Source organism: Colletotrichum aenigma (assembly GCF_013390185.1).
Source record: "Colletotrichum aenigma strain Cg56 chromosome Unknown KSG_Cg56_contig10, whole genome shotgun sequence".
NCBI classification, from domain to species: domain Eukaryota; kingdom Fungi; phylum Ascomycota; class Sordariomycetes; order Glomerellales; family Glomerellaceae; genus Colletotrichum; species Colletotrichum aenigma.
Window position 1 is genome coordinate 2,214,018 of NW_023500916.1, and position 12,330 is coordinate 2,226,347.

At 54.4% G+C, this 12,330-nt stretch overlaps 2 protein-coding genes across 2 annotated transcripts; one reads left to right on the forward strand and one right to left on the reverse strand.

Annotated features, from left to right (window-relative positions):
- Positions 1-3,175: 3,175 nt before the first annotated feature.
- CGCA056_v014474 (uncharacterized protein) lies at positions 3,176-4,275 on the reverse strand (the record flags this gene model as incomplete). The annotated part of the gene is made up of 5 exons (XM_037329716.1): positions 3,176-3,197; positions 3,309-3,360; positions 3,414-3,519; positions 3,575-3,619; positions 4,045-4,275. 5 exons carry the CDS (start codon positions 4,273-4,275, stop codon positions 3,176-3,178), a joined length of 456 nt encoding a protein of 151 aa, XP_037171744.1.
- A 5,357-nt stretch (positions 4,276-9,632) lies between these two features.
- Positions 9,633-10,578, forward strand: radR-1 (Transcription factor radR; the record flags this gene model as incomplete). Its single annotated transcript, XM_037329717.1, has 3 exons — positions 9,633-9,807; positions 9,878-10,404; positions 10,465-10,578. 3 exons carry the CDS (start codon positions 9,633-9,635, stop codon positions 10,576-10,578), a joined length of 816 nt encoding a protein of 271 aa, XP_037171743.1.
- Positions 10,579-12,330: the final 1,752 nt, after the last annotated feature.

The window sequence follows — 12,330 nt, forward strand, 5'->3', positions numbered from 1 at the left end:
AAGTGCACCGTTCCTCTCAATGGAGAGCTTCTTTGCACCCTGCAGCTGAGACCTGCAGCCGCAGATAGCATCATGTCCTGATACCCGGACTAGCGAACTTGGGGTTGCACAACATTACGTACGTGCCTCTACGAATACTCGAGCCTATCAACGTCGTCCAGCGATGCGTCTTCAGCCCTATGGCCCCTTGCTATCGGCGGCGTCACCGAAGCTTGGCAGCTGCACCCAAGCACCTCTAGTCCCCGTGGTCAAGCCCGTGTTTCTCCGCCCCTGATAGAGCGAGGTATCTTTCTGCTGACGAACTATGCCAGCTACATTCCAAACACGCAATGCTCACAAATTGAAAGGCCTGGTGTACTCCTCCATTTGAGGAGCACGGAGCGATGACCGTTTAGGCTCATGTTCGTACAGCAACTCCGCCTTTTCCCTCCCTCACTAGCAGTATCGACACGAACTCACACTCCGCACCCTGTGCTGTTTCGATTCACCATCCATAACGAATAGCCAAGAGGACTTCACAACTTGATCAAGCGAAAAGAGGCCCATTTCCGTCCCCGTTCAAGTCAATTCGCCTGTGTCGTGCCAGGAGGCTGCACTCAACAGTCTGAATGCCGCCTGTGAAAACAGCAGAGGGTTTCATACGTCATGTGCTCCTCTACCAGGGCAAGCACACCTCCTGCCTCACATGCCGCCTAGGTAGGGAGGGACGCTACATGCGACTGGATGCGCAATATGCGGATCACGGTCACTTGTTGGCCGATGTCAGCTGGTGTCTTGATATGCGATTTAGATAGCCACACCGCCAGAAAGATGCTGAGTTGCACATGTCTTCAATTGTGAGTCGAGCACGTTGACCAGCTGCCTCGATGGCGTGCGCGCAGCGCGGAGAGGAGAGAGCATGCCGTGTAGCCCCACTCTCGTGAGCTTCCAGAATGATACGACGATGCGTATCGTCAACCACACGTTGCATCTGCGCGACTGTCCAACTGCCCACGTGTTTTTTGCTTGGTTTGTAGTATACGCAAGACACAAGAGCACGTGTGTGCATGCGTCGGCTGGTGGCGGAGGAACTGCTCTTATGTCCAAGGCCAGCCCTACGAGTCCATTTGTATTTTAACGTCTTACTGGGCGCATGGGAACCTGTCAAGCACGGGTAGAGGCAGCATCATTGCCTGTCTGTCCGTCAACTGGTGTCTACCATGCCTGCAGATGCATTCAGTACTTTAGTACGTGTCCGTCTTGGGTTTGTCTTTCTCATCGCCACATATATAGCTAGGAGAGACATCGTTCCTGCTTTGCGACACGCCCATTAGGCCAGGCAGTTAGTTGATTCTCCTGCCGTATCATTATTAGACACGCTTGAAACGGCGTGCTTTAACTTTCGGCGCGCAATGGTCGTTTTGTCCACTTTCATCCTGGGGGATACTTATCCGTCATAGCCTGTTGAAGAGCCAGAGGATTGGATCTACACATACCGCATCTGCGAAAATAGCCCTGTTTGATTGGTTGATTTCAACGAATTACCCAATTCGGACAACTCTGCTCGATCTGCTCTTACCTAACCGGACCTGGCCTGACGTTGTCATCAGCTTACCAATCCCCGACCGTCATCGAGCGTTTCCGTTGACGCACCGAAAGGGACGGCAGTGCCCAAGCCCTCTGCGCTATGTCGGCTTTTAGCTATGCCAACCCTACCTATTCCAAGAACAAAGATTCTTGGCTTGATGTGGCTGAATGTATGTGCCTCCCTGCCACCAGGGCCCGGTGTATAATTAACTAGTTCGACCACTGCTGAACCACCACGACAAGCATTCCCCCCACCCAGATGCCTAATTTTTATTTTTTATTTCTTTCATCGATACTCAATGCCACGGTCGTCTAACTTCTGTGACGGCCAAGGAACGGGTTCCGTGGACAGCCACAGCACAAATGATTTTGATCCGGAACTGGATGCAAGGTTTGTGACGAGGCGTCGTTGTAGCTTGGATGCAGCGAGCTCCCAGTAGGAAGGAGTGTATGAGACTGAAAGCCTACATTGACTGCGACCTTTTTTCCTCGTCATATCAGAAAATGGTGACCCTTGACCCGAGCAGAGTTCCTTGCTCGATCGGCCGGGTCGTGGCTATAGATTAGGACATGCGTCTCAGCAGTGATAGTGATGACTTGATACTGTAATCCCCGATGGATATTTGTCCGAGTGGAGTATGTACATCATCCATCCACGTCTTACCAAGGCAGCCGTCTGTTATTCCAAAAGTGCTTTTTTCTTCTCCTCTGTATGTTCCCCTTCCCTTCTCTTTCGGTGTCATTCATCTTCTGCTGTTTTTGTTTTTCCCTCTTCTCCTTTGGCAAACCGCCGGGGGTGGGAGGCTGCGGGTTCGGATGGGAGAGAGCAAAGTGGGGACATGTTCCGAGTCCGAACCGGCCAGTCATAGACGCCGTCCGGGTTGTTTCATTGGATGTCGCCTAATATGTACGGGACTTTGGACAACTCGGCGACAAGGTAAGGCTGTTGGTCCGATGCAGCCCGGAGCAAAAGCCCGTGACCCATTCTAATAGTAAGTGCCCTTCTCTGTCATTGCCCTGGCTTGGAACCAGGAGAGCGGTGGAGAAGCAATGAACTACACTGAGAGTCGGAGTCCTCACCCAGTATCCGTACCTACTGCTTAAAAGTGCGGAGTCCTCGCACCTAAGCAATTCCTTGCCATGTCTGTCCATCGGTTCGTCTCGGCAACCACTCCCCAGACCACATCGACAGTGGCGGAGCCCCGAGTCGAGAGTGTCTGTTCAGAACTGTATCCGTACATGCGGATAGCCCACCAAGAAGAACAGCACACCTGCCCTCCGCCGTGGGGCCGTTTGGCCGGCACCTACATCCACAGTTCCTGTAACCTGTCGTCCTCCTTGAATAAACACGCGAGGTGTGGCCAGGCAGTTACAGAGTATTCTTAGGTGCGAGACCTGCACGTCTTGGGCAAAGTAAAACGGCTCGATTCAACATTCGCAGTCTTTGCATTATTGAAAGTGTCAGAACTTTAAAGATATCGTGGGAGTCGAGCAAATGTATATGCCAATCCCCTGGAACCTGGGAGCGCCACAGCTGATGCTGACTGCGGCCCAGGGAATACCCCCTGTTGACGAAGCCTCGGCCGAGGGGTAGCGCTGGCCTCTTCTGTCAGGGTACATTTGGAAAGGAGCTGTTGTTATCATTAAACTGATCAAACTGCCCCTGTTGGAGCCCGAGAGCTCGGCCTGGGGCCCTGAAACCCGGGCCCTTGGGGGAGGGGGAGGGGGAGGGGGCTGCAGACCTGCACATCGCCAGGTAAGATGAATCCAATCTCGGCGACATAGGGCTATCCACTGGGGAGAGAAAGGCGAATGGGCCAAAATGTACGACTGATGGGTATGCGAACAGACTGGCCGCACAGGGGAATAAAATTCGACAACGGAAGCTGGCGAGTTGTTCATAGCGATTCGCTTGATCTCCCTCTCCCCTATCAGTCGGTTGCTGTGGCCTGTCTAAAGAGCGAGTTAAATGCCGCTTTGGAACCGAAAATAAGTGCATGATCCATACCAGGCAGCAGTCATTCCGAAGGATGACCGACCAGGACTTTGGGTTCTGATAATTCGTTTAGTGCGCGGCGTGTCGTGGACAGTGGTGAGTTGTCGCTGAAGGCTCGTGTATGGTGCCGATGAAGGAAGGAGTGTTCGTCCACAGGAACCGGGTGGATTGGCTCGGCGGCCGATGGACGGAAGATGTGTGGTGTGAATCTGTCTCTGTTGCTGAAGAAGGCGTTCTACAGGCTCTTTTACGTGGCTCTTGTTGGAGGCGCAACAATAGTGGTGGTGAGGTGCGTGTAACTGCCAGTTCACTGCTGCACGTTGGGAAGGGGAGAAGACAAAAGAAGGGAAAAACAAAACCAGCCCAACGGCTCCCCGTCCCGGAGGAGAAGAGACATGCGGCGGCGCGGCGGCGGTAAATTGCTGCAGCCCTGTTGACTGGATTGAAGGCTCTTGATTGGTCTTTGGTCCGAGTGTGCACACCTCTTGCCAAATTGTCTGTGCTTGCTCTGCGGCGATGATAGATCCGCAAACATGGGTGTCGAAGCTAGTGCCGTTGGCTGGGCTGAGCTCGTTGAAACCATGGACGGACAGAAGAGGGACTTCGCAGCGCGTTACCTGCGTCGACCGACTTGTCGACAGAATCCTGTTCGGACTACGGTCTAGACGAGGCCGCCTTAGGAGCAGCAGTAATGACAGGCGTATCTCGTCCATAGCGAGAGCCCAATATGAGCAGGTGAGGTGGCATCTTGTCAACCGTTGATGGAGTACCTCCGCTCAGGAAGCAAGTTGTGGAGGAACAAGGTTGTGCACGCAATGGTGGAATGGACGAGTAGCATTTCAGCCAGCGTCTTGCTAATCGACCACGCAAAAATAGACGTCTTACAAAGCACGTGGGCATTCTCGTCATTGGGGGCCGAGAATGGTGTCTCTCGGCGGACAGGAGGGGCAGACGGGGGCAGCCCCTGACCACACTGAAGCACTGTAAGCGCCTTATTACTGCGCCGCACGCACAGGAGGTACTAAAAAGCAGGTACCTTTTGTACGGATAGATGGACGCGGCGGGCAATGAAGAACTTTTGATGCTGTACGTGATGCCTGAGAAAGTGGACGATGAAGCGGGCGCAAGCTAGCTAATTCGGATGGATGTTTTTCTAGCCATCTGCCAGATCAACCACGACCAGCCTAGCGCCAAGTCATCCCGCTACAATTTGCTTCGCTGGCCTCCTTCACCCAAGGTGAAGATGATGTGAAAGTTCGGATATGGGCGCTTCAGCCTCCAAAGTTCCTCCAGCTCCTACCTAGCCCGAGACCAGTCGAGATGAGGGAGGTTTCATAGGCAAAGGAAACCATGTCGAGCAAGAGACGCTGTCGTTTGTCGAGTTTTACGACCCACGGACACGGCGTGTGTCAGGTTGGACCTTTTGCAAGATGGCAAGCCATGGGCAACATGAAAGAAATGTCAAGGTGCGCTAAAGCGCGGCTAATGGAAGGCGTATGATACGTGCCGCTTCCCACGACTGGATCAAACATGCACAACCAAAACGGTTTGGCCGATCTGGTGCACCGCGCCCCGTGGCTGGGTAAGTCGGAATGGCTTTTTCCCGCTTTTAGTCCGCAAGGGCCGGCTTAGGTTGATTCCTTTTGACCTCTTTGGTATGACGTCGGGCGGGAGGGAACTGGGCATTTGGGGGGACGGGACGTGTAGGGACGTTTGCGGGGCTGACCGGCGGGTCATTGATTGACATTACTATGTAGTTGCGGTGTTTTTGCCAGAGGGGAGACCCTGAACACTGAACAGCGCATGGTCCTTTGGGGGAATCCTACGAGAAAGAGAGTCAAGGTGAGGTCTGCTTTGCGTCTACGGATACGCAGTAGTCCTCCATCCCCCACTTGAATCAGGCAATCGAATTCTCGTGCTCGAGATTGGTAGAATCGGACAACGGCCTGTCAGGGGCGCACGGTGACAGTGGGCGTGCAGGGGTGCAATGGCGCGCTTGAACTTTCGTGTAGAATTGATCTGGTGTCTGAATCCCGACGGGAGTCTGGAATCTGGCATCAGTCATCCCGAGGCAAGCGGGTCCAGCGGGTCCAGTGTTGGGTTCGAGGCAGGGAAAAGCTTGGCTTCGAGACATTGAGGGCCTATGATTGGCTCGACTTACGATTCGCTATATTAGGACTAGCGTGATCCGATTCCCCGTCTACGACTGGGCCCACCCGACGTGAGGTGCCGTCCCACGCAACTACGGTAGTGCACCTTACGAATACACTACCTAGCATCATAATTGAACTGCGACCTGCCCCACCTTCTCCCGTCCAGTGTCCCCAGGAAATAGTGTACTGGAGCGTGGGCGGTGGGTGCTAGGTCCCAGGATCAGATTGTCGGCCGGTTCAAGCATGTATCCGCACGATGTTCCCTTCCCCGGCTGGCTGTCCATCCAAGTCAAGTCCAGTCAACCAGATGAGCTTTTGTTCTCTTGCCAGCCCGGTCCTCTGTTCACGCGGTGGTCACACCGAATGAGCCTTGAGCGGTGTGTCCTGGGATTGGTCCATTTTCGCATCGCAATATCATGACCCTGTCCATCATGTTTCGCATTGTAGACGACGACTCCTTCTGGAAACATGAAGGCAGACGAAGTCGAGCACAGTCCAGTCCGGAACGAGGCATTCGTGAGCCATCCATCGACAAATGTTCGGGAGCAGCATGTGCGGGTGGGATCTGCGCCGCCACGCTCCCTCCGGGGCAGTAGATGTCCTCAACGGCGATCAGTCGCCTCACCAGGTGCTTCCAGGTTCCCAGCGCGCTACGTGTATAGCTATCCATGGTATTTCTGCTTCCTTACTCCCCTTTTTTGGAATCATTGAGCGCCCGCTCAACCTCCGAGGACCTGCGACTCCGTGGAACCTGTCCGGAACGGCACAATAACAGTAAGAGAAGGGGCCGTGTACGCAGGCAAGCTCGCGCTTTGCCCAGACGGACTCCCGTCCAGTTCGGATACGGTCCGGAGGGGGCGGGTTGACTCACAGAGACTTCTAGTCACCCACTTCATACACTCATCTCCATCCGAATATCCCCTCGACGCCCGCAAAGTCTACCCCGTCCCATGCCCGTGGTAGGTAAGGTGACAGACAACATATCCTGCCGAAGATGCTCGCCACCTGATGGAGCAAGGTATGTAAGGTAGGTATGCTACATGAACCCAATTACTGGACACGGGAACCGTGTGTCGTTGGAAGACGAAACGCGCCCTTTGCTAGGCATGGCAAATGCCTTGGGGGAGTGAAGGTCTTCCTACGTAGGTAGGTAGCCAAGGTAGGTTTGGTGGCTGGACATGGTCGCAGGATGGAAACGTCTTTCTTTGCATTGGTCTATGGCTCCCCATACAGGCAATGCGAGGGACTTTGGGAGCGGCTAGGGTGCTGTGCGGGCTGAGCTAGGTATCTTGGGGAGCAGCGCTTTGGGACCTGTAACTGTCCAGTGCCCCCGAAAGATAGCGAAGGTGCCGTCTCCATCTTTAAAGTGGACAATGAGCGATCGGCCGCCTCCCAGGCGCCAGCCCAAAGCTTGGCCATTGATGGCGGCGACAGATTGGGAAATGCTGCTAAAGCTGGAGCAGAACGCACACTCTGGGCGATGATGAATTGTACATGATACACCTAAAAAGACGGGACGCTGAGAAGGGCGGAGGGCGAAGGGCGACGGGCGACAGGCCACCTAACTGGTGTTGGATTGGCCTTGGGTTGAAATGCCAGCAGACCTTTTGCCGTTTATCCTGTGGCGGCGGTAGCGCGACCCTCCATCATCGATGTGGTGTTGCTGGGCAAGGTCGACCGAGTCTACCTTACCTTACTCTGTGCTGCTGATGGGCAGCCCTACGGAGCGCAACGGCGGCCGCGAGTTTTCTCATGAGCTCAAGGCGACGAGAGTAGGTAGGTACCTCGCATGTTCTCATTTGATGCCTCGCAGACGCCCCCGTACCCGAGATAGGTACCTACGGACATTGTATCCGCACTCGGTACGTACCTTAGTATAGGTAGTCAGGAACCTTGGGTATGTACAAGGGGGGTCTTGTGTAACCTGACGCTTCCCAGGGACGCGATCCTTTGGCAAGGGCCTGTCTTTTGGTAAGGTAGATGGCACGATGCAGCAGCAGGTTCCAGGGTTTGGCTGCATCTCAAAATACCGATACTACAGTGCAGTCCCTCGTCGGCTTCTGGCCACGAGCCAGACAGACACCAAACATTCGGCAGGTTGCAATTGTATGTAGCTACTGATGCAGAACTGAAGAGGAGGCCGTCAAGTAGGCAAATTTAGCACACTTAGCTCGGTTTATTTGCGCTTGCTTGGTGTCATGTCCAACAAGGCTCTTTTGCTGGCCATGATCCTTCCTTCTCATGTTGTTGTTGTTGTTGTTGTTGTTGCTGTTGGGTGGTGTGGTGTGGCAGGCACAATTCACGGGAGGCGGCAAGATAAGATGGCATCGGATCCAATCTTTGGTCACGCAAGTAATTAGGCAATGGCCAGCAAGACAAAAGCTGGTCCTTGATCGTTTTGTCCGGTATAATTGCGCCAAACCTTTCTGCGCTTCTCGTACAAGTCGTCCAGTCAAGTCAAGCTGGTCTTGAGCCCCCCCGTGTCGTGGAGCGATGGTGGTGGAGAACAGAAAGAGACGGGACCCCTACCCCAGCCTCAACCTTGGACCCCCTTCCCCCGCCCACGGTGCGGCGACCTGGATGCAGGCAATAGAAGGCTAGTCCCCTGTCTCCGGGCAAGTCCCAGGTCGCCATCCATGTCGGACTAAGCTATGTGCCCGCGTACCATAAGGTGCCTTGGGTAGGCGTGGCGTGGACTGTGGTTGGTGTGGTTGAACCCCTACAGCCAGATTGAGACGTCGACTCCACCAGGCTGGACGAGAGGCCCCCGGTACGTACCCCCACCGTCTCTTTCCCGCCCTCGACCCAGACCCCTGCAATACTGGACTGCAGCAGGTGCACCATCGCAGTGCACCTGTTCTCGCGCGTCGCTCTCCACCACTCACTCCACCCCGTATCTCGACGGTGCTGCGCGTGTGTTCGCACTTCTTGCTTCGCTGCAGCCTGGCCGCCAGCGAAACAACAGAACTACGAATACGTACCCTCACCTCCTCGCTCCGTTGACTCGGATTTCTGATGTGCCTCCCGTCTGTTACTAGGAACGTGCTTCTCTTTCTCTGCCCTACGGCGGTTGTCACCCCCCTCCCATCCTATCCCATCACCCCCCCCCCCCCCCCCCCCCCCCTCTCCCAAATTTCATCTGTTCACTTCAGTCTTCTCTACTTGGTATCTATTCGCATACCTACCTACTGCGTATCTGCGGACGCCTTGGGTACGAGGTACCCTGCCTCTGCCGCACAGCACCTACATTTTCTGCTGTGCCCTACACACCCTTCCACAGGCCACCCCTCCCCCCTTCATCCTTCCCACAGCCTACCGGCCACGGTAGTGGTACCCTTCTGCCTGTCCCTCTGCCTCGAGCTCTCAACACAGACAGCTCCCAGGTTAACCGTCTTGCATGGATAGGGACTTGTACCAGGCGCACCAGAACAGACCGGACCACGCCCAGGTTGCGGGTGCGGGTGCGGGTGCGGATGCCTATTCGCACACCCCACCCTAGGTACGCCTATCTACCTTACCTACCTTACACTACCTACCCACTACAAACGAATGCCTACCACGCCCGCCAGCCCTGTCTCTTGCTGCCGCTGCCATGTCATTGCTCCAGCTCGTCGGTCACTCTCCTTGGGCTGGACTGCAAGTCAAGCGAAGCCTTGGGCCGGATTTATTTAATAGCTTCCCTTCCTCTCCATCGTCTATCGTGTCTTGACCCAGCAGCTCGTCTTTCAACCATATATCTTCACTCCTCCATATCGACACTTGATTGGAAACACTTCCATTCAGCCTCCTTCGTACAACTGGTCTTCATACAACTGGTTGCTTGCTGGCTGTCTTCTACATCGCACATCCCTTCATTGTAACAACAACCTCGTCCTAGCCAAAACCCGAGAGCATCGCCCGCCATGTCTATGTTCACCATGTCTCAACATCAATACACCTACCCGCCTGCTGCCCCGGCACCCAGGGCCTATTCAGGTCACGGCACAAGCAGCGCATTCAGTAGCTCTGCCAACCCGGACGAGGACTGGACCAAGATCTCCGACCTCGCTGAACGCCGGAGGATCCAGAACCGCATCGCTCAGCGCAACTATCGTACGTCAACATCATGGAATACATGCCATTCCCTACCTCAACAGACTTTCCTCCTAACAAAGATTCATAGGCAAGAAGCTCAAGAGACGCCTCGAGGACCTCGAGAGACGCGCAGGACAGGAAGGCTCGACCGTCACCACTGAGAAGCAGACGCAGCCAAAGAGTGCTAAGCGCCAGTCGCAATCCTCCACCAAGACGCAAAAGACGCCGATTCCAACCAAGACCATGAATCAGGGCCAATTTACCCCCCCAATGCACACCGATGACGACCTTCTCTTCGCGCAAACTTACGAAGACGGTCGTGAAAGATCAAACACTCCTCCTCTTTTCGCCTATTCGACTTACCCTCCCCCTGAAGAGATGCTCCTGGCTCCTTCGTACACAACTCAGCCTTACCCCATGACAACTGCAGAGGTCTACCCTAGTTACCTGGCCGCAGCGGTGCCGGTAACGCTACCCCCAATGAACCATTTCAACGATGCCATCAAGCGCGAATCCTACTCCAGCGACGATGGCCTCTCCCCCTATGTGAACTACGGCTATGTTTCCGGCGTCGACATGAACGCAACTGGCTCCTACGACCCCTCGAACCCTCATGTGAGTTATATGCGGCATCTGCCTCCCCGCGATCCACAGTGCTGATGGGTTGATGAGCAGACTCCTCCGCTCTCTCACTCTTTCGACCACTCGGCCAACTGTTCTGACGCTGGCTACGAGTACCCTACTACACCTTTGTCCATGCCAGGATCTCCAGGCATGATTCAACAATAAAATGGCCCCTGGTGTAGGGTGTTAGCGAGAAAAGGAGAAGAAGGAAAAAAAAAAAAAAAAAAAAAAAAAAAAAAAAAAAAGGGAAAAAAAAAGAACAACCAAGTTGCAGCGGGACGCGACTCATCTTTCGATAAATCCCGCCGAGCGAGCTATATTGGAATTTGCTTGACATATGCAGGGTGGCTTTGGCCAGGAGTTCGGGAGCATTTAGGGTTGCATGCAATGGTCGAAGCGCTCGACCTTACGCGGAGATGATGACTGGGAACGGGCGGCGGCGTTTCAATTTGGCTAGGTACTCCGTTGTGTTGTGGACAGTTTAGAAACTTCAACGACAATCCAAACAAGAAAGATTGTCACAAGAGTAGCATGTCCAACAAAATTGACCAAGTTACAGTCAACCAATATCCCCACCCTTACCACATGATGATCAACGCCTGCTCGAAGCGCGCGTGTTTGTGTGCCCGGACAGCCTTAGGCCCTCTGCTTTGGCGTGGGTAGCGAGATGGATGAAGATTTACAATGGAAGGGCGTCAAAGACAAGGACGTCCCCTCCCCACAGAAGGTAATGTTTCCATGTTCGTCCGGGGCGATCCCACCGGAGTTAATCGACAAAAGTCTCGCCGTAGTCTCGCCCGGAATAAGGATTTCCAAAGTCCATGCTGCTTAACTCCTAGGCCGACACCATTCCAGGGCACCTGAGCCACCACATTGGCTGACAAAGCACGCCGCGCAAAGAAACAGGCGGCGCTGGGTGCTTGCACCGGGCAAAGCGACCACTTCGCGCCGTCTCTGAAGGTTACACAGGCATTGAAACAAAATGCTTCCCACTCACACTTAATGACAGACTTGCTGCCGGAACTTGGGCCCCTGTACAGACCACAGGCGAGGCCATGAAGGCTTGGCTTGGCGCGTCACTGAGGAGACCGTACCCGGCTCTGCCCCTTTCTGCTTCCCCTCAATTTGTACCTTTTCCCCTCGAAGACACCAGCACTTTTTGTTCACAGCCTTGGCTTTGCTTGGAATGACAAGGCCTCAGCATGCGAGGGGTTTGCATGGAGCATCGGCTTTCTTCTGCTCGAATAGAGACGAACAGCGCAACAGCATGGGCGACGGCACAACCAGTGATGGATATAGTTTGGGCTTCGAAGGCTTGATGGAGGGAAAGTACATGCTGGGTGATGGGTGGGATGGGATGGGCACGGCTGGTCTCATGGGTGGAGAGCGCCGGGAGCGGCACACTAGCTCTATGTTCAGTGACCACTTCAGCCATGCCTGGGCGCAAACAAGTTGGGGTACGAGATATTGAGTTGACCATGAGACGAAATGATGGATGCTCATGACTTTGAATGACCAGAAACCCGTACACATGAAAAAACATATGGCGCGGAGGGATGAGTCTCCCGGGATATGACCATGTTGCTTGGTATTCGGCATCGACATACTGCCTCTGCCTCGTCCGTGCAGACCCGGTTGTTGTATAGGGTACGTGCCGCATTTTTGGTCCAGCACTCAGGGTTGCAGGCGGGCACAGTCGGGCGTCCTCGTCAAGAAGGCTGGCGGGCTCGCCCTCTGTGACTCTCGAGGTTCAACTGTAGCTTGCAGGGTTGATTAACAAATGACATGATGTGATGGGGCACTCGGCTGCGCGGTCCTTTCGTTCGGTAAAGTCATGGGCATCCATGTACGACGAGGCGATGGAGATGTGCGCTTCAGGTAATAGCCAGCACACTACACATATGCATACACACATTC